The following is a 22,298-nucleotide window of genomic DNA, read 5'->3' as shown; positions in this document are numbered from 1 at the left end:
CCAGAGTCAGTAAAAAGAGAGTATTTCAAATGTCCCAGTCTCAAACTTGAGAGAAAAAAAAATACAAACAAACAAGAAAAAAAACCACAATGGTTTATAATACAAAATCATAGAATGGTTTGGGTTGGAAGGGACCTTAAAAAGATCATCTAGTTCCAACTCTCCTGACATGGACAGGGACACCTTCCATTAGACCAGGTTGCTCCAAGCCCCACTCAACCCAGCCTTGAACACTTCCAGGGATGGGGCAGCCACAGCTTCTCTGGACAGCCTGTGCCAGGGCCTCACCATCTACATAGTGAAGAATGTCTTCCTTACATCCCAACTAAATCATCCTCTTTCAGTTTAAAGCTTTTCTCCCTTGTCAAAAGTCCCTTTCCAGCTCTCTTGTAGGTCCCCTTTAGGTACTGAAAGGCTGCAATAAGGTCTCCCCAGAGCCTTCTCTTCTCCAAGCTGAACAACCCCAGCTCTCTCAGTCTGTCTTAACAGGAGGTGTTCCATCCCTCTGATCATCTTTGTGACCTTCCCTGGACTGGCTCCAACAGGTCCATGTCCTTCTCCTGCTGGAGGCCCCAGAGCTGAATACAGTATTCCAGGTGGGGTCTCACCACCTGGTTAACAGAACAGTTAATAGAACACTTACTAACTGTGATAACTCAGATTCCCACAATAGCTTTCTGTAGATGTTACAGGACATTTCTCTCCTGCCACAGAGTCTTACCTCACTCAGACATCACTGTATTCTGTTGCATTGCAATTATTTCACTGCTGCATACCAGGAAGTTCCACTTCCACATCTCATACAGTTCTTCCTAATGTGCAGTCAGAGCCACCACACCCCCCCATCATGCCTTACATCCACCTCTTCATTCCCCCTTTCCCACTCAGGGACACCTGATCCAGTGATGGTGACGTCAGAAGCTTTTCTACAAGGCATCTGTTCTTGGTTTGATGAAAAGCATGTACAGCACAGGTTATTTTAAGGCATTTGAATATCTAAGTTCTGTCTCTAACAGAATTAAAGTCCCTTAGATGCAGAACACACACATGTACCTCTTAATGTGGGATGAGAAAGTTAAGTTTACTTTTAAGATGAGGGAAGGGACAAATAAGAATATAGTATAATACAAAAGATCACTTTACCCTTCCTTTAGTAAATGTCTTTAAACTCCCCATTTCTTGTCAGTGAATGGTAGTTTCTTCCATGCCATAAAAGTCTTGCCTCCCCTGTTTAATGTCAAAAGACATTAAATACTGACATTCAAAATATCAAAGTATTTTTTATAATTTCCTTTCAAAGAGCTGAAGGCTCAAAATGTAACTCCAGCCAGTAACTTGCTTTCAGTTCACTGCTATATGTGATGAAAGGCTTATCTAGGAACACACTTGAGTATGGTAATAGCCAAAGGCAAGAAACACTGACATTGCAAGAGAGAGAAACAACACAGACAACAACTGTTGTGTTTCTGACTATATATAGTCAGTAAGCAATGGCATTTCAGCTATGCCCACACAACTGTTTGAAAACCATAAACCATCACATCTTCACACAAATGCAAAAAAATCATTATCCTAAGTATAATGCTAGACTTTAATTCAGATTTCTCAGACAACATTTCACCACACAAACTATAGAACTGTTTTGTCTTAAAACTGATTAAATCTCAGAATCAGGACATTCATTAGAAGCTGATGTTTAGTGTCAGAAGCATTCATGGTTGAACAATGCTTCTTACCCCCTTTGCATTGGGGTCACTTATTTCACAGTACATTGAATCAGAAGGCAATCTTTTGAAATTCTGTACACATATGAAATCTGTCAGTGAGAATTTTTAAATATACTTATTTTGGGGGTTATTACACTATTTTAGAATAAAAATGTGAGCATGAGTACCCTTTAACAAAGCTTCACCAAATCCATTCAACAGGCAAACGTGGCAGTTCCTCAGTTACTGGGCTAGGAGGTTTCTGGGTGATGACAGTCCCCCAACCACACACCTTCCTGCTGACCCACTGAGCTGAGTTCCAGAAGAAGGGGAATCAAGATGGGGATAGAGATAGGCCTGAAAAGTAGTTTCTTGACAGGAAACGAAGAAAAATGCAGAGGACCTCTGTATTAAAATGATCAGCTCAAAGACTGTGGTAAAACTTTGCAGATGTCAAGGAAGCAGACATGAGATTTCTTCAGGTTATATTCATCTGCCATTCATTAGAGCAACACCTTCTTTCAGAGGTCACTAACAGAATTCAACTAAATTTGAGTTACCAAAATCTCATCTACTGAGTGTCAAGACCAAACTGTAATCAGCAAAGCCATACCCATGTCCAGATTTCTGAAGACCATGAATCACTCGTGCATCAGATGAATTAAATATGACAAATCTTATCACTGCTGTTCATTTTAATCCTACTAATTTGCTCCTTTATTCTCCAAAATTATGTACAGGATTATCAGAAGCAGCTTGAAAATAGTCCCTTAAAAGGAACTTCTATTAAAGAGCTCCAAAAGTTACAAAGCAGCATTTTCACACTGGTGACTGACATTCCAAAGAAGTAAGGCTTCGATTTTCATGTTGCATCCTCAACTCACCAAATTCAGTGAGTCAGAAAAGCTAAAACTCACGAGGAGGGGAGAGAGGATTTATTCTTTCCAGATGTCAGGGTGCGACTCTGGGTCACATGGGCGTGACATCACCTACAGCAACGTTTCAGGATGCCATTAGACAGTAAATACGAGCTGGAACCACGTGCAAAAACTCCTAATTTATTTAAAATTGTATTAATAAAGATACACCTGCCAGTCACCACAGAAAAGTATGCCCCTAGAAAATTAAATATGATATGCTATGACATGAATGGCAGGTGACTGCACGCAACCACATGCATGCAATAGTTGACAACCCACATCCTTTCAAAGAGCTTGAAGTAAATAACAGGAGACATTTAACAGCAGCAGAATGTGGCTTGAATAACAGGCAATGAAGTTGCATGTGATGTGGCACACCACAAATTAAAAATAACACACGGCTTCAAAGGCTACAGGTATCTGCAAAATTAATGAACTGCTATTTTTTTTTTACACTTGTTCAACAATTTCTTAAAATTGACTTGTGCAGTTTGGCAAATCCTTAGAGAGAGATGGGTTGTGAACACTCAATTTGTCATTGCATAATGACAGGTGATAACACGGATTTAACATTCTTTTAAAATGTATGAGGTGTATATAATCTACTTTATGTATTATTTATTTTTGTATTTATCTCTGGCCTTGGCTGAGAATCAATAAGTAATATAAAAATATTTCACATTTTCAATTTATCCATGTATAAAAATCAATATAAAGGTATATATTGTATTCTTGCCTTGTGTTATCGGCCTGTAATGGATGGGCTAACATTTTAAGAGTACTCCAAAGTGACTGATTTTTCAAGAGCCTCAGCTGATCAGTGTGACAGATAACAGTGACACATGCTGGTCATAATGCTTTTAATCACAAAGGACCTTAAGGTATCTCAGACACCACATGCATATATCAAACTCTAAACCACAGCCATCTCAGGAGCCAGGAATCACTACCCTGAACAACAGCACAGATTCAGAAACCAGCCCAGCTGCACGGAGAGGAAGACTAAATGAAATAAAATAAATTTTAAAAATAAATTGATTAAATCACATCTTTAGTAAGAGCAGGGTGATACAATTAAAACATGCATGAAGTTGAACTTGTGATTTCTGCAGGAACACATTTAGGATGTTGATTATCTGACTTATTTGAGCCTGGCCTTCATATTCTCCCAAATATTTTGAGCATTTATGGGGAAAGTAAAAATCAATAAAGCCTGAAGGAAAATTCTCAGCAGATCACAAAACCTAGTCCTGTTCCATGAATCTCATTGGAAATGGGGAGATAAGCCACGACAAAATGGAATATGGCAAAACTCACCAAAGAGGAGCTGCTCTATCATGAGGGGATGACTTACAGCAGGCTACAGAATCCATCTTCCTCCTACTGAGGTCCCAAAACATACCTCCCAACAGGACTATTACTCTTTCCCAAAGAAAATCCTTACTACTGCACAAAAGAGGGAAGATTTTCAGGTTTAGATTTTTCACTAAAAGGCCTTAATCCCCCATTTGGGTGAACAGCCTCTTTGCAAGAAGAGCATTAAAGCAAATATTAACTTCAACTTGCGCTTAACAGCCACTAAAATTGCCAAGGGGCATCCTGTATTCATTGAAAAAAAAATTTCCAACAACATAACTTCCACTGATATAAGTCTTTTTCCACAATGGGGCACAGCTTGCACACTTTACCTCCTTATAAGTGGTATCTGAGAATACACGATTAGACAACACAAAGTTCAGACATTTGCACATCAAAACACATTTCTCCTGGATATCCTACCTTCACTTTGATACCAGTGTTACATGGTTAAACTAATTCCTTGTGGGGCCTACACTGTTTGTCACATACTTACTCTCTTTCCTGACATCAGCAAGAGCTGCATGAAGTTCCTCTTTAAACACAGCTGCTTCTTTGGCAATTTTTTCTCCCTTGTCCAACAGATTCCAAGTGGCTTCTTCCACAGAAGCCAGCAAGACACGAGCTCTTTTGGAACGGCCCTTTTTCTTACTAGAAGGATTCTGTGGACAGTTCACTAGTGTTGTAACCTACAATTAAAGGAAACAAAAAACACAATAATGGTGTAAGTTCAACAATAAGTGAATTTATATTGTTCTCAAATTAAAAAAAAGATATAGTTGAGAATAAGCAAATAGATTCCCACTGCTTTAGAGACAGGCAAGGTCAGCACACATGCTGAGAATGGACAAAACTACTGAATAAAATCTGACAGAGAATTTTACTCAATATGCCTCATTTTTGTGTTCTTTCTGTATGATCAAAGCAAAGTCATTAGAAATCTCATCTATGAAATCTCTCATCTCATCTAATAGAAATCTCTGATGCTGACTCCTGACACTGCTTATTTTAAAATTTGCTCATAATAATAACAACAAATTACTAGTGCTATCCAAGGAGGGTTCAGCAAGGAATCATTAAGGTTGGAAAAGACCTCCAAAATCAGAGTCCAACCATAAAGCTAACATTGCCAAGTCCACCACCAAACCATGTTCCTAAGCACCACATTCACATGTTTTTTGAATACTTCAAGGGATGGTGACCCCACCACTTCCCTTGGCAGCCTGTTCCAATGCTTGACACTCCTGTCAGGGGCAGAATTTTTCTTAATATCCAATCTAAACATCCCTTGGTGCAACTTGAGGCCATTTCCTCTTCTTCAATCACTTGTTATCTGGGAGAAGAGACCAACCCCCACCTGGCCACAACCTCCTTTCAGGGAATTGAGAGCAATAAGGTCCCCCCAAGCCTCCTTTTCTCCAGGCTAAACACCCACAGCTGCTCCTCCTCAGACTTGTGCTCCAGACCCTTCCCCATATCCATTGCCCTTCTCTGGACACTCTCCAGCAACTGAATGTCTTCCTTGTCATGAGGGGCCTAAAACTGAACACAGTATTTGAGGTGTGACCTCACCAGTGCACAATCACTGCCCTAGTCCTGTGGCCACACTATTTCTGATCCAGGCCAGGATCCCACTGGCCTTCTGGCCACCTGGGCACATGCTGGCTTATGTTCAGCTGCTGTCCAACAGCACCCCCAGGTCCTTTTCCCCCTAAAGTGCTGAATCTTCCATATTTCCAACTTAAGACTCCCAAGGTATCTCAGAAACAAATACTCAAAATGAGTACAGACACCTTTCCAAATGCCTTCTCTTCTTACAAGGGAGTATCACAGTGGCCAGAACTCAGCACCTCTGAAGTCTTTGGTATGCTCTCAACATTAAAATTGTACATCATTTTGCCCAGAATGTAGTTATACTGCAGCTTTGTCCAAATTATATTTTTTAACAACACATTTCAACATCCATAAAGAACTTATTTTCATAGAGCATCCCACTCAACATTCCTCATCATCTGAGCACAGCCTCCACACTCCAACAGAATGTTTCTGAACGACTATGCTCTAAAGACATTGCTTGAGCTGTCACACTATGGAAAGACTCCGAAAGGATTTTTTCATTAAGTTCACTGATGTTTTTTAATCCTCTGTTCTGTTCTCTGTGCTGAAGCATGGATAGTATAATCTTAAGTACAGATCTAACCCTGGAGCTTCATTTTATTAATGGCATTCCAACCACCAGCAGTATTGGATAGGCAAAGCAAGAGAATTGACTCTGAATTTTTCAGGCCAGCAGGCAAACTCAGCTAAGTGCTGCAGTGGAGTTGTAGTTTGAGCTGGTCTGTGAAGGACGGCTCCACACACAGGCACAAAATGAGAAGTGTGCTCTCTGTGCCTCAGCTCACCTTTAGATCTTGTCCATGAATTCATGCACTCGAGTGCTTTTCATGAATTAGTACTTTTAAAAGTCACTGACAAACATCCTCTGGGAACATTTCTATAAACACATCTTTGAAAGATAAAAGCCCTGCCCCCTACGTCATTCATGTGAAATTTGGGGAGAAAAAGGACCATCCACTTGACATAGACTGCTTCAGCAGGTCCCAAGGGAGACAGCAACATTAATAACTCTGGCTCAGATTGTTAGAGAGGGCTCATGTATTTTTCTGACTGTAGCTCAAAGGAAGAAAATGAAATTATTTATTGCACATAAATCAGCCAGCTGGTAAGAGAATGCACTGGGAATAAGAATCGTTCTACCTTTTATTTTTACGAACCCTCTAACATCAGTTCTAAAGCCTTTAATGCAGTTTCAATGATCATATTTTTAAGAATGAGTTAAAGAGATTATAGGCTGATACTTCCAACAAGAAAGGTATCAAACACCATCAAAAATTGCAAGCTGCCCCAAAAATCTATCACGTAAAAGATACTTTTTATGTGTCTTAGGTATTTAATCACATTTCCCAGAAAATAATATATTCTATTTCTCAGATTTTTACTGTAGTCTTTCTTATGTAAAATGTCATTCTATGCACTGTTCATTCATATGTTGAGGAGGAAAGGAAATAAAACAAATGGGAAAGCATGGAAAAAAATAATCATTCCTGCAGGTGAAAACTCTTGACTACGAGACCCTTCATCTTCAGCATCACCATCAGGAAATATCAGAGGCAGCTTCTGATTTAATAGACAGTTCTTTGTTCATGGAGATTACAGAAAACAAGAAAACTACTCTGCATTCTCTAACACAGAATCCCAATGAGGAATGCAAAAACTTTATGCAGATCCCGTACAGAAAGAATTGAACCACACAGTAGCTCACATAGTGTGCCATTGTCAACACAGCTTGCACTGTAGTGGCAGAATACACAGTCAAAATGATATCATTACAAGAAAAAGGGAAAACATAACCCCATTAATCCTGCTCATGCATGACTACATTTCCCAGTCATTAACACCTTGTTGTCACACACAGCAAGTCCCCCAGCACATCTCTGGTAGGAGCAAAAGCTGTGCTAGAGGCACAAGGGGGTTTTCAGTCGTTTTCAAGCCCATGTGCCATCACAGTTACAAAGCTTAGTCGTGCTGCTGTTGCCTGTTATTGCCATTACTTATTAGGCCGAAGGGGTGTGGGGGGTTGTCATAGTTATCCCAAATACTGAGTTCCTAAGGAACTGTGCAGAGGTTCTGTCAGGCTGTATTCAGTTCCAGGCAGCACTTAGAGACAATCTTTTAATACTGCAGTAGTTCAAGAAACAATGTCGTGGTCCCCTGAGTATAAAATATTTGGTTCACTTTTACCTTAATATAAAAGTGTTTTTAAGCATCAATCATAAACTATCATTTTTTGTTAAAAATTTAATTCAGTGTAACTGCAATCCCTAGTCATTTGAAAATGAACTCAAGTGATCTAATGACAACAGCAGAACCCCTGCCCACTGTTTCCAATCTGAAGTACTGCTCATACAAACACACCCTGGTTCATCCCTTTCAGCACACAGAAAGAAAACTCCCCGTACCTAGCATAAAAACCAACAGCGTGCGTTCTCTGGGTGAGCAAACTTCTGTGGCATGGCTGACAGGGGAGAATAGAAGCCTTTCAACTCCCTGTCCTTCATCAGTCATCCAAGGGACTCCAAAGGGCATGGATAGAGAAGTTGCCACGTCCGAGGGGGTTTTATACAAAATAATGTGTCCTACTATTTTCACAGTTTCAAAGCGATCACCACTGCCAACTGCAGATTGCAGGGGTGAAAGTCAATCTAACAAAGTAATTTGCAAAGTTACTTCCACAACTACATCCTAGTGACCTCCTAGGCTGGTTTTGGCTTGATTTTCTCCAAGATTGATGCTGTTAACCTAATGATTGCTCCAACATTTAGCATAACTGGCTAGGGTAGACTTCGGGGAACCTCAAACACTTCCACTGCTTCTTTCCTGCTACAGCATTACAAGACAAATTTATTTATTAAATAAATAAATTACAACATAAATCTCAAAGTTAAACTGTATTCCAGCAGCAGTTGCTAAGTGAATCTAGCAAGAACATAATTTTTATCTGTGACTGGTCTGATTCTAATCACAGACCAGTTTTCATTTATTACCCTTCTAGCATCTCAATCACCCTTCACTGGAGTATTAGTTTTAACCTGTTTTTGCATTTTCAGCACTTTTTTGTCTCCTTCCACTCAAAATTCAAGTTTTCCTTCCACAGTTCTGTTCTGAAACAAAGCATTAAGGTTGAAAGGGGGGAAAGACAGCCCAAATCATATTCTCCTAGAACCAAAGCACTTCCATTTTTAACAGACTCAAGCTTTTCTAAGATTGAGAAGAGCATAGAAAAGGACAGAGGTAAGATTGCTTCCTTGGGCTGTGTGTGACTAATTACATGCAGGTAACCCAATATCTTTGTTCTACACACAAGGGAGAGAAAATTCAAAATAGCTGAAGTTTCAAAACGGATTTCCTTTCTGTTCTTCATCCTGTAACATATTGCTACAGAGGTCTCTTAACACTTTCTTAGTTATACACATTATTTGCAAAATTAGGTCAAGTCTTTGAGTAGGTCCTCTCCATTGTATTAAAGACCCTAAAATGCCCCAGAATGCAATTCCTCTCAAAATTCAGATAAAGAAACTCACCTACAGATTTTCAAGGCTCTTTTCTACTCTGTCCACTACTTCAAATATGAAACTGTTCCTGCACTGGAAATCCATTTGCTGTGTAGTCTACACTGAAACATCTACTAGATAGCACTGCACAAGAGAACATGTAACATTTACTATGATATACTGTGTGGCAAAAATGGAAGTGACTGAACAAGTGACCAAATCTGGAAGAAGGCAGATCCCCCTGGACAGATTCTGAGCCAGAATAAACTACAAGTGCAGAAGAGCTGTGTGTGTGCCTTTCATAATAATGTCCTTAGTCAAAGTTCTTCAGCCTTTTTCCCTTCCCTCCTATTTTCTGCAATCCTAAAATACCTGAATTATCAACGGTTCCAGTAATTTCTCCACTGTAAACGTCTGGATCTGCAGATCCCGAGGATCAATTTTCAGCTTAATGTTTGGCACTTTGGTTGACATTTCACCTAGGTACAAAACAACAAAAAAAAGTGCAGTAAGTAATTATTAGCCATGACTGCAAGTCTCATTGCCCTCTGTCAGAGCAGAGAGACTGCCTATGGGAATATGGACTTGTTTCACAACAGCCTTAGGATTTCAAGAAAAAAAAGTAATTTTTACGACTCTTCATTGTGAAAAAAAAATATGCTAATGCTTACATGGACTGTGAAATCATAGATTTAAAGTACATATAATTTCTTGTATTCCCACACAGATTTCTACATTGACCACATATTAAAAAATACACAAGGATAATTGCATTAGAATACCATTAAATGTAAGTTCTCTAGTAGTCTAAAAAGGAGTTTTAAAGCAAAAATATTACATTACTGAATTTATCACAAAAACATTAATGCTATGTGCACAATACTTGTTATCTCACTCCATGCACCAAATTACAGTGGTCATAATAAACACCTTAAGAACAAAAACATACAGCAGACCTTAGAGCTACTGGAAATTAATAGCAGGAGAAAGTGAAGTATTTTGTCATTTTACAACATGCAATAACAAACCTTTTCTAAGTGTCAAGACAGATTAAGTCAAGACAGCCTATTAGTGAAGTCAATAAGATGGAAGTAAAGCTAAGTAAGGTCTTTAAAGTGAACAAATCATTCATTAGGAACTTGATCTAAAGTCTATTGATGTTAATTTAAGGGTTTTCACCAAGTTCACTGGGCCATGGTTCAGGCCATTAGCCTGAAATGTGTGTGTACCACCAGAGAATTATAACTGTGCTTTAGTTGGAATGCAACTGATTATTGTCCCAAAATAAAAGACATTTTAAATTTTGCAGTAATTTAACATCCCATAAAACATAGCTCAGCAAAGCCTTTTTAGCCAATAAAGACTTCAAACACACAAATAATGGGTATCTGTCATTTTTAAGCAAGACTTATTACAACCATTGCTGCTGTATAATAAACTAATAAAGTACTGCAACTGTGCAGGCTAAAGAGATATATTGTTACCTTCCAGTGAACCTAGCATTGATTTAATACAACACAATAGGTTTAGGGTTTCTATAGCAAGTTGTGTAGAAATGGATCTGAAGAGTTATTCACATTTCACTTACAAGCAAAGATAATATCAACAATACCTAAAGAATTACAGTTAAAAGCAATTTACGGGTTTGCCATTCTTAATAAAGGTTACAGAAGTGCCAAGTTTATTTTTTTATTACAAGCTGCACTAGTGGCAAACCTTAGTTCCCACAGATTCAGCTGCATTCAGCCAGGTGATACCATATGTAGAGAAGGGATTTTTCCATTTTAATTCCAAGCCAAAAGACAAAGAGAAGAGAAGCTTGAGATCAGACTGACCAGAATGACACTTTTCCTTCCATGGAAATGAATAATGGAAAGAGAACTCTAGAAAATGTCAAAGCAAATTATATGGCTGGATTTTACACATTCAGCATTTAGATACTTGTAACAAACCCCAATGAGATAAAATCTGAGACTCCCAAAATCACCAGCATCAGTGGTTCTCTTTCTGTCCAATAAATCAGTAGGCAGGATATTCCAATAGTTTTGAAATACTCCTTATCCCTCTGTTTGAAGGGAACTGAGCCCCCTCATAATTCACTGCTTCAGAAACAAGTGGTGGGAAAGGTCTGCAGCCCTTCTGCCAGATCCAATTGCTGTGCCTTCTCCCCCACAGGATGAAGTGGGAGCTGTGCAAGTGCACAGAGCACACCTCTCACTCACAAAGCCTCACTGCAGCTGCTACAAAGCGCCTTGCAACGGATGGATGACTTGCTATCTTCTGTTCTACTCACTGGAAAATACTGATTTACTCATTGAACTCAGAACAAAACACTCTGCAAACACGGAATAGCTGTAGAGACTGGTGGTTAGGCATGCTCTCAGCAGGCAAAATACTTTGTCCAAAGTACGTAACGTTTTCAGAATCTCAGAGCACTAGAGACAGGAGACATCAAAAATCAAGGAGCATCAACAAGCACATCCAACATGTCCTGCAGAACCAGATCAACAGCCCATCCAGCCCAGCATGTTAGTTATGGGTCAGGCTGTCACTTCTTGACAATACACTGTATATGCAACAAAGCAAGAAATAAGGCAGGCTCTTTCCATCTACCGCTTAGTGGAACAATTGCTATAAGACAAATTTAGAATCACTCAGAGTGCTCCATACAGCTACGGCTTGGGTCATCATGGAAGTGCAACACCTCCTGGCTTCTTCACATTGTGCACATAACACCCTTGGTGTGCTGACCTCTGCAACAAGGGCTTATTCTTACAGCTCAGGCCAAAGATATGCCACACGGTACTCACACAAGCAAGACTTTTTAAAAAAGCTTTTTATCTTTAGTGATTCTTACTGTTAGACCCATTGGTTCTTTATGTTTGGAAAATAAAAACAAAAGCAAAACCAACTTCTCAATCATGTAATTCTTTGGAAATACTCTCAATATATAATGATGCAAGTGAAGTCTGTCTACCTCAATAGCGAGAGGACTAGTATAAAATGCAGTCTCAAAGGACTAACACCTATTAATTGCATCATTTCATTGAACAATGAATATTCAGAAAGGTTCCATGCCTGCCAAGTAGATTAAAATTCTAGACAGAGATAGTTATTTCTAGCAGCATTTGCTATGATAGCAAGGGAGCCATGAGTAACCTGGAAGCCAGGTTCCCACCAACATTCAGACCTCCACACAATCATTGGAATTAAAGATAGTAAATATGAGCAAGAGATTTTTTTGAATCCGTTCAAGTAAGCTCTCCCCTACAGTACTAATAACTTGCTCTGAAAGCCAAAAATGTCTGTCACTCACACCCTTGCTCTCCTCAGCTTCAGTTCCAAACTGCATTGGTATTTATTTGCCTCTCCCCTAACAAAACCATAGTGAGTGCACCTTGGATTGTCCTGCAGTGTTGGCAAACACCGGGTCATGTCTGTGCCCACTTGCCAGCACGTTGGTGTGGTCTCTGAACATACAGCAGAGAAGCATCTGTGCTGGTTTTGCTATGTCCACCCCTGTGGGATGATGGGCAGGGTTAAAATTTAGAGGAGACTAAGAATTCTTAGAGTAAAATGCAGCTGCAAGTCCGTGGATGGAATGCAGTCGACATGCTCCCCATACAACGATAATCGTGTGCTCAGAGGGATGGAACAGAGAGCAGAACAAAGTGAAGTCTACGTGGCCTCCCTCCATTGAAATCCTGGCAGAAAGCGGAAACACTGTGCTACTTGGAAGATCATGAGACCATACAGTACCTGTCAGCCAAGGGAGAAACAAGGGGTTCTGCTGCTGAGCCAACAACCACGTCAAACCCCCCCCCCCAGACGACCACCCCCATCCCATTAGGCAAGAGAACTTTACACCAATCAGAAATAAAAGGTATTTATGACTAGAGCTACTCAAGCTCCACCTAAACATAAAGAAATAGTATAAAAGTAAGTTGGGGATAGGGGGAAGATTGCAGAAGACTCCACTGAAACTGCTGGGGTCAGCTGACAGGCTGAGCCCATCTTCTCCCCCCACAGGGATGCCCTGGGTAAGAATTATACTCTACACAAGTTAAATGCTGTTATTAGTACTAGAGCTTGTGCTTCCTTAATATATATCTCAGTAGATTGCTCTAAAAGTCTCCACACTGTTGGCTGAGCCCCTCTGACAGGGGCAGTCAAATCCCCCTCTGATCTTGTGACTGTTGGGGAAGGGTCTCATTACAAGACGGTGACTGGTGGGACACGAAGGTCTCAACTTTCCCGGGGGCACCAACAGGCAAAATCTAAACTCCCCCCTTTCACGTGACAAGCCCTGATTCCAAAAGCATTTTAATTCAACAAGACACTCTCCTCCAGTTTCATGGGATTGCTTCAAAGGCAGACTCTTTTGTACAATCTGCAATTCACTGGTTTTCTAAATCTTTGGCCTAGATTTCAAACTGCCTTTTATTCACATTAGAAAAAAATAAATCTTTATGATATTGCTGGTTACCAAGCCTTATCTTTGACATTTTTAGGAGCCTCCCAGTATATGGACACTTCTTGAAATCCATCACAACAGTTGCAAATAGATAGTATTGATTGTGCTGTGAATTTTCATATATCAGTTGCAAGGGGACGCGTAAGAAATAGTTGGAGACAGTACTTCGTGCTTCTACTGAGATCTGAAGACATGATGATTTTCAGATTAGTTTTTCTGCAGATGCACTCATGCTTTAACTTTGCAGTGGTTTCCTCTCAATGCCTTGATAGAAGGGTGTTAGCAACTGCTTTACTCAAAATCCAGAAATAAAACCTTTGCTGCTTGCAGCAGAGCTGCTCTCCGTTCTCTCAGCACAACTTCCCATGCTACAGGTCATCTACAACAATCAGATCTTTTATAAAATTTGGCAGATAAAAATATAGTTGCAATTACAGTCAATTCCTCTTACTAGAGATCACTGTGCTCCAGAATTCCACCCCTGAGCAGTCTCAAACTTGGGAAGTGTTACAAATCCAACCTCATTTTTGCAGGTCAGAAAAATGTGAATCCACATGCCATGACTCTTTCTTTTCTGGGTTGTGCTGGGGTTTTGTTTGTTTGCTTGGTTTTGAACCTCAGCATATTGTCTAACATCAGCATTTTTATTCTTTGCTTGAACCCTGAGTTCAAAAGCCAGCTGAGCCAATAATATCTTTTAGCCTTGAGTCAGGCCCATAACTCATCAGTAACTGAAAGTCAATTCCAAAAACTATTGTCTCTGAAAATTTCAATTATATTCTAAGGTATAAATAACTCATTTAAGGACTCACTTGCTGATTCCAGTAATTTTTTTTTAAGTAAAATTCTAATGTTTTCTGAAACTTCCTTGGAGTAGCCCAAAAGATGGAAACAACCTTGCAAGCCAGTGCAGGGAAACCTTGACTACATACTTTTAACCTATGAGGCTCTCCTTACTGTTATATACCATACTATATGGTAACCAATATTTAATTTTGATTTTTAATTCATCTTTTTTTTAATCAAGGCAAGTATCAGAGGTGATAGAAAGAAAAATATGCAGCCAGTAAAGATCATTCTGAGATATTTTCTGATACTTCCACTTAGTAAGGGAACTTCTGTCCTTCCAGATCACACTCACTAAGACGACAAAATCTGGTGTTTGTCTCAGGAAAAAAATGAGAATCACAGTCCATTTTCTTTTTTTTGGAAATGCATATGTCTAGTCCAGTATAATATGCCTCCTAATTACAGCAGGGGTCTTGACTGCGAGATATTTTGGCAGAAGGCTGCTATAACCTCACACTCGGTTAGATTAACCTTTACAGTGGGCGATTTCAGCACTGGAGACGAGTTGCTCTTACAACACTTAGGATGTTAAGCATGTGTCACAAGATACAGTTGTGTCCCAGAACAGCCAGAAAAGCAACCACCTGCACGCTCCTACCAAGTGCTACAAACTTCAGTATCAGGAGAATTTTGCCTTTTCATCAGACATAGCCAAAGACACTGGAAAAATGGCCAAAGGCACTGGAAAAACAACCAAAGTCTGTATCCATCTGCAGCACAATGTGAACACAGCACCTGCAGCTTTTAAACCATCTGCATACAGATACAATAAGTGTCAGAAAGCAGAGCCAAAGATATTCTGCATAAATTAGAAAATCTGAACTTTAAAATCCATTTCCTGCTAGAGCATAAAAAAGCCAACAGCATATCACTCACCTATCCTAGAAAACACATGGTCCATATTCAGCACTAAGGCAACTACGTTATTTCCTTGGGTTAGAAACTTCAGTGCAACTGCTGTGGCTCACTATGGGGCTCCTGAGGCATCTGCAAGGCACTGCCTGACAAGCTCTCCAATGTATTTCAGGATGACTGACAGGACACAGTGGCTGCTGGAGGGCTGGCAGGGGGATGGGCATCCTTAAAGCTATATCCGAGGGCACAAGCATGGCAACAAAAATCAGAGTTAACAAGCTTTTGAACAATTAGATGACATGAAACATGTCATACTTCTAGTGATTGTTCTTGGAATTTTCAGCACAGCTACTGTTTTCCCATATATTCCAGTTGTATGCCAACTTCTGTCTGGAGGCAATGACTCACTCTCAGCCTCCTGAGCTGGACAGCAAAGGGATTCATAAGGCTCTCACCCAGTCACTTGGCACCAAATTTGTTTTCTCTGTTAGTTTTTTTTCTATTGTGTAGTACTCTATAATGACATAAAATATATTATCCTATCAATCTCACAAAATGCATAGGCCTATTGGCTTCTGAAAAACGGGGAAGACTAGAAAAAAATATTAAGACAAAGTAGTCTTGATTTGTTTTTTAACAAGATACACACGGACAGGGCACCGGAGGATTTCCAAGATGTGAGAATATGTAATAGAATGCTTTTTATTATTTGGTCTTAATTTCAATATTTCTTATACCGCTTAATCAATTGGTACCAACAGCACTCTGGGAATAAAATTTATTAGTCTTTTTGCTAATGAGCCAGTACAGCGAGAGCTAATCAGACGTCAGAGAAGTCACATAAACAATTGCTGCATTTCTCTTTAATTCTCTAGGTGACATATGAAATAAGATATTCAGAATGCTAAAATGTTCTAGTTCTGTTCCCAATACAACAATTCTTTTGCTTGAAGACCTGCTGTACTTTGTGGGCCAGACCAAGGCCCAGAATGGAGCACTATCTCCAACACCTGGGAATGATCTGGCCCATTTAATACCGGGGAAAACCTACAATGCACCTGCCAAATTATTTAGATTTCCAGACAAAGCTGTCAGGTTACACCCTAACCATCTCAGACTTTCTCACTTCTTACCACTGGCAACAAGAAACACACATGTTATTCCCATGTTAATGCACAGACATCACAAAGGAAAGAAGAGCTGGAGAACTGAAGAAGGTGACAAGATTCAGATCCATTAATAACATTTAATAGCTGAAAGCTACTTTATTTAAACAGGCTTTGCATTTAGGTGTAGATTTGCAGTGAAGTAACTGGAAAATAAAAACCACAGCACTTCTTTTTATACTCCCTTTCACTTCTGCCTACTTTCTCCCTAGAGCACTTTTTCAATCCACATCTGAAAAGCAGCTGAAATTCCCAAGGACATAAGATTTCCAAGTTCTTCAACATAGTTCTCAGCATAAACAGTGTTATATATCATCCCTTAAAATCAAGCTACCAAGGAAAAGAAACTAGCTTGAGCCTAGTTCTGTATGGATACTGGAGAATCCACATGGCAAGCAACAGGTCACGACTGACCTCATGGCGTGAAAAGGTTTAATTATGGGTTATGGAAAAATAACATTTGAGATGGGAGAAAGCATTACACCTCAACGAACTTGTCTCATGCAAACCTTCTGATATTTAGTGAGATAAAAAAATTAAGATTTTCCCCAGGGTTATAACATTCAGGACATGCTCTCTTTTCCTTGTTTAACACTCAGGCCTAGTTTTCCTACAGTGCATTCCATCAAAGCACTTTTCCAAGCAGAGGTTGTGTTTCAATATCACATAAGGAAATAGAATCACAAAGGAAAAATTATTTACTCGGGATCACAGAGAATGCCAGTGGCAGAATCAGGGACAGAGTGCTGGGATAAAACCATCATAGTCACTGGAGCACCTTACTTCCACTTTCTTTAACTGAGGCCAATAAGCAGGCTAAGGAGAGTAAAACATTTCCAAATATAATTTACACTATAAATCTAAAGTATATAGCATCTTCTTCCATACTCACATGTTAAGTTTACCCAGATACTAGTATTCTTATTCCTAGGTCAGCTAATACCTTCATGTCCCTTAAACACATCACCAGAATTCCTGCCTTTGGTGAATGTACACACTTCCAGCTGCGACACAGCGACAAATTCCAGGAGTTGCTCCAGCAGAAGTGTGAATCCTACAGCCTGACCAGCTACACAACTTTTGGCTTTGCACTGGCATGCCAGGCTGTTTTTCAACCATCCAAAAAAATGTGTGTCATGGTCCTGAGCCTACAGCCACAGCAAGAAAACTCTTCTCCACTGAAACCCAATCATGGGAACTTGGGAACTTGACAACAGCCTCACCACCTTCCCAGTCAACTAAATCATTGCCCTGCTCAGCGGAGTTCTAGTGGATATACAACACTGTGAGTGACAGTAGAATTAAAAGAATACTGCTTAGTTTAGAAATACTTTAAGAATCTTATGTTTGTAAGATTTCTTCCAGGGACAGTTTCGCAAGGATCAAGTTTTTGGTCTAGGAACTACACTTGTAATATTTAAGGTACTGAAAAAAATATTTACTTTATAAAAAAAAAAACCAACCATTTTTTGGATCCATTTCAAATTCTTAAAGAAAAAAATTCCTTTCACATGAGTCTCAGTGCTATTTTCACTGCATGCATTTGAGCCCAGAACACGGACTCCTCTCTATTTAAGTGGCATACAGTTCTTACATGGATGGCTATCTTGCGCTCCTAAGGATAGGTCAAGAAGGTCTGGCTCCAATCCCTCCCTTTTGTTATCACATTTAAAGTGTTCCTATCTCTATTCAGAACCAGAGGCTCTGTTTAAATAAAGTTCAAGTTGACCTTCTACTAAAAATAGGATATTGTTCAACTCATTAAAAAAAAAATAGCTAACAAAAAAATTCCATGATGTGCTACTAAAAGGTTTTAAAATTTTATTTGGTATGTGCAATTCTCCATTTCCCCTTTTTGCTGACAATTATCTATTCCAACATTACACTCTACTGCTTTGCTTAACAAATGTCTTTGTCTTGCTCAGTTGCAATGAGGTAAAAAAATGTGGTTTTTTTATTCTTTGTAGAGTTGCTACTGATTTTGCCAATGGATTTGGTTGTTTCATACCCATGCATTACCCCAGGATGCTTCACCATCAGGTACTAGTTTATGTAACTATTTTCAAACTGACATAAAAGTTTGCACTATTTGTTTTGTCCACTGACCCAAATAGTAGTCTAGTATTCTAGAATAGTATCCTTCTTCCCCATTACCTACAGACATGCACAAAACAATTGCAGAACAAAGGGTAGCAAATGTGATTGATACTTTTGAAGTACATATATTGATTTTGAGATATGCTTGCAAACCACTTGGGATGCAGGCAGGCAGCTACCTAGCACATCGAAAAGCATAATCCAATAAACAGGGACAGAAGAACAGTATTCAGCAAAACCACAATCCCACCATGCCATGCCTGAATAAATGGATAGACCTTGACATGCACATTTACTCCTCCAATGGGGTTCCCAGTGCTGCATGGCACCCTATTTCCTTTATCAACTCAGACAACCAGCTTCAAATCAAAACTTGGCTCAGAAAAAAACCTCTATATAGCTCATACAGTGTTTCTGGTGAAACAGCTTCAGAAATAAAGACTGAAGACATTCCTGCCCATTTTGACCTTCGCTCTCATTTCAACTCAAAATGATTTGGGTGAAGAGCAACCATAAAGAAAAAGACAAAAAACTGCAAACCTTTTTCCGAGGTGGATTAGTTTTCCAACATCAACCAACTGATTTGGAATAGGAGAAAACATTAACAGTTCAATATGCATTTTTCCTAAATGTCTGTCACGAGGCCTAATTCTTTGCTGTTGGATATCTTTTGGGCTTCACAAGGTCTGAACACAGCTCTTGCCTTTAATAAGAGAAATTCAAATGGATTTTACTTAACAGAAAATTGTGCACATAAAGGTTTTGAAATATGCAGAAGGTTGTACTGAACGTAACAGCCCCTCATTACCCCTCACTTATAAACAAGTGTCTTCTATATTTTAAAATCAAAAAGTTATAAAATCATGCAGTAAGTCAGTATTTTCACACTGAGGCGTGATAAATATACATTTACATAAACCTTCCTTGCATGAGATGCCTAATGCAGCAAAGTGCAAGGGGGTAAGTTAAACTTTTTTAAATAGCAGCATCTATGCAACATTTTATTCTTCCTTTTCCATTATTTCAATACAGTTTCTCATGTCTGGAAGATAAGCAAACACATCACACAACTTTGGCTACTGGCTTAAAGCAACATGACCACGATGATTTAAAATATTAATAACACTTTTAAAACAGTCATGTTTACAGTTCTTTTTTTAGCAAGTTGGTTAAGAAAACCAGCATTTTAAATCTTTTTAACTTTTGAACTCGTTATTTTATTAAACAACTATAACAGTTCCATTTACAGCTTCATGTACTTCCACTAACATGGAAAATTGCCTACATTCCTCTTCAATCTTACCTTTTGATTCAAGAATCTAACTAAAGAGTTCCTAGAAACAGCTCTGTGAAGAACTCTCTTGATGCAGCTTGACTCCTGAGGCACCGACAGTGAGACAGCAAATGGTTGCCTGTCATTCCCAGTCTATGTGAAACAAAACAGGAGGGGAAGAGTCAAAACTGGGAGGGCAGTACTCAACTGGAACTCCTCCCAAAGTGGTAGTGCCCAACTGAAAACACCACTTAGAGACACCTGTGATGGTTTCAGTCTAGGCCTTCCTGGAAACCAGCTTGTAACCAGGAAGGAACTAGGAAGGTGACCAAGGAAGTATTCCATGCTATTCCTTTACGTAACCCAGGGTATAAATAAGGCATTGATAAGAGAGTTCGCCCTCTTTCCTCTCCGGCGAGGTTCGAGAACGGTGGGTCCCTGTTTCGGTTGGGCTTATCTGGAGCCGAGGCCTACAGTGACTGCCGTTATCTGCCACGCGTGAGGGGAGAGCCAAGGACCGTGTCTGGCCATCCTGCCTGTTCGAAGGGAAGTGGTGAGATTCTTGCTAGTTTGCCTTCGACTGGCTGTTTGACTTGTTCGGTCCTTGCCCCTTTTTGTCCTTCTCCTTTTTTTTTCCTCCCCCCCCCCCCCCCCCCTTCCCCCCCCTGGTGTGTGGTATTCCCCTTTCATGTATCTGTCTTATATATAAATATACATATATATATATATACATATTTTTGCTATAGCTTTGGCTGCTTGGTTTTTCTTCTTTTCCCTCTCTGGGAGGCGGGTCCTTGTTGTCAAGTTTCGGGGGACTTGGCAGGAAGCCAGCTCGAAACTTGTACAACATTTTTGGTGTCAGAAGTGGGATATTTTGGTTAAGTTTGGCTTGTTTTGATAAACATTTTCCAGGAAGACAGCTAAGCTCGGTGTTGTTTTGCAAGCCAATCTATTGTTTTGGGAACAGGTCTGGGAACACTGCCAGAGTCTGGGAAAACAGCCAAGGAAACTTTGTTTATATAAAACAAAAGTTTGTTTTGGGAACAAGAAGAAATAATAACAAAAAGCAATGGCTATTTCATTAATTTGTCTTATAATTCTAGCCGTCTTTACACCTGTGTTAGGCTACTCTATAGGGAGACGTCCAGACCTTGAGGATGGATGGAACGAATTGCTTCCATCCTTTAATTTTGACATCGAAGGTTTGGTAAAGGAGATCCCCATGGTTAAAATCGGCTCTAATTACTATATAAATCTTATTGCAACAGTACTGTCATTGATAAAGGTACTGGAAGTGCTCCTTAAACTTGGAAGAATGGGGTTCCGTTGCTCTCCCTCTTGTAGGAAAGATCACACCTCAAAGGGATTCGCTGGAACTTTGGAAAGGGCTGCCGACAGGCCAGTCCCCGGGTGGCATGGAGCTTGGGGAGATTTCGGTAGATTAGTAGGACGTGTGTCACCCCCCATTAATTGGGAGTTCACACCAGAACAAATGTTTGATTCTGGTGAGATGGCCCACTGTTTGGCAGAAGGGTGTTTTTCCTACAAAGATCCGAATATGCAATTCTCCGCTTTGTGCTGGGGCCTGGCTAATGCTTATCGAGCTGCCATAGACCACCTTCAGAGGGCTAAGGTCGACACAGAGACCCAAACCACGCCACTTGAAACCAGTGATGTCCCTATTAGGTCCACAGAAGTTGGGGTCCAAACACAACTTGAAGTCAATGACATTTCTACTAAGTCCACTAGAACCGGGACTCAAGCTAAGAACCGGAAGATCATCATTGCCCCTATAAAGAAGAAGAAGACGTGGGTAAGGGAGATCGAGGAACTTACGGACCCATCTCCGCAACCAGAACGCACAGAAGAAAGAGAAGAAGAAGAAGAAGGAATAGAGGACGTAGTGAACGAAGGAGCGGCAGCAATGGGAGAAGGAGCAACAGCAAGTGATGAAGGCGCGACTGCGAGAGAGGAAGAAGTGGTTGTGACTGAGGAAGGAGCGATTGGAAGAGAAGAAGCAGCTACCAGAGAGGAAGAAACGGCTACACGGGAAGGAGCACGTCCAAAGGAACTAGGGGCACGCCCAAAGGAATACAGAACAGCACCAAGAGAAAAGAAAGCAACAGCACAAATGGCCGGTGGTATATTGTCGCTTGATGATTTATATCCTGACTACAAATTCAGTGTTACAAAGGACGCAAAGAAGGAGCCAAAGCATCCCCCTCAATTGGAGGGGGAATTATCTCTACCCCTCCAGACCCAACCTTCTCTTGGAGGTGTGGATGATTGGAAGAAGCCCTTATCTTGGCACCCGAGAGACTACTCGCTACCTCCACCGGCTGGGTATCGTGAACGACGTAGAAGTCCATCTCCACGGCGTGAACGACGTAGAAGTCCATCTCCACGGCGTGAACGACGTAGAAGTCCATCTCCACGGCGTGAACGACGTAGGAGTCCGTCCCCACGGTATGAACGGCGTAGAAGTCCATCT

The 22,298-nt window shown here is 40.2% G+C and overlaps 1 protein-coding gene across 5 annotated transcripts in view; it reads right to left on the bottom strand.

The window, feature by feature from the left end:
* LOC135417807 (catenin alpha-3-like) overlaps window positions 1–22,298 on the bottom strand; it is a 61,402-nt gene that overhangs the window by 24,438 nt on the left and 14,666 nt on the right. For 4 of the 5 annotated variants that reach the window (XM_064662307.1, XM_064662308.1, XM_064662309.1 and 1 more), the window contains 3 exons: window positions 19,838–19,960; window positions 9,466–9,572; window positions 4,479–4,671 (listed from right to left, as the gene is read on the bottom strand). In XM_064662307.1, the coding sequence (XP_064518377.1) occupies window positions 4,479–4,671; window positions 9,466–9,567 (295 nt within the window). In that variant the 5' untranslated portion in view covers window positions 9,568–9,572; window positions 19,838–19,960. Of the gene's footprint in view, window positions 1–4,478; window positions 4,672–9,465; window positions 9,573–15,292; window positions 15,407–19,837; window positions 19,961–22,298 lie in introns of those variants that run through there. The other variant, XM_064662310.1, reaches the window with a different exon arrangement.

This window comes from Pseudopipra pipra, chromosome 8 (genome assembly GCF_036250125.1).
Source record: "Pseudopipra pipra isolate bDixPip1 chromosome 8, bDixPip1.hap1, whole genome shotgun sequence".
NCBI lineage: Eukaryota > Metazoa > Chordata > Aves > Passeriformes > Pipridae > Pseudopipra > Pseudopipra pipra.
This window is presented reverse-complemented; position numbering and strand designations above follow the sequence as displayed.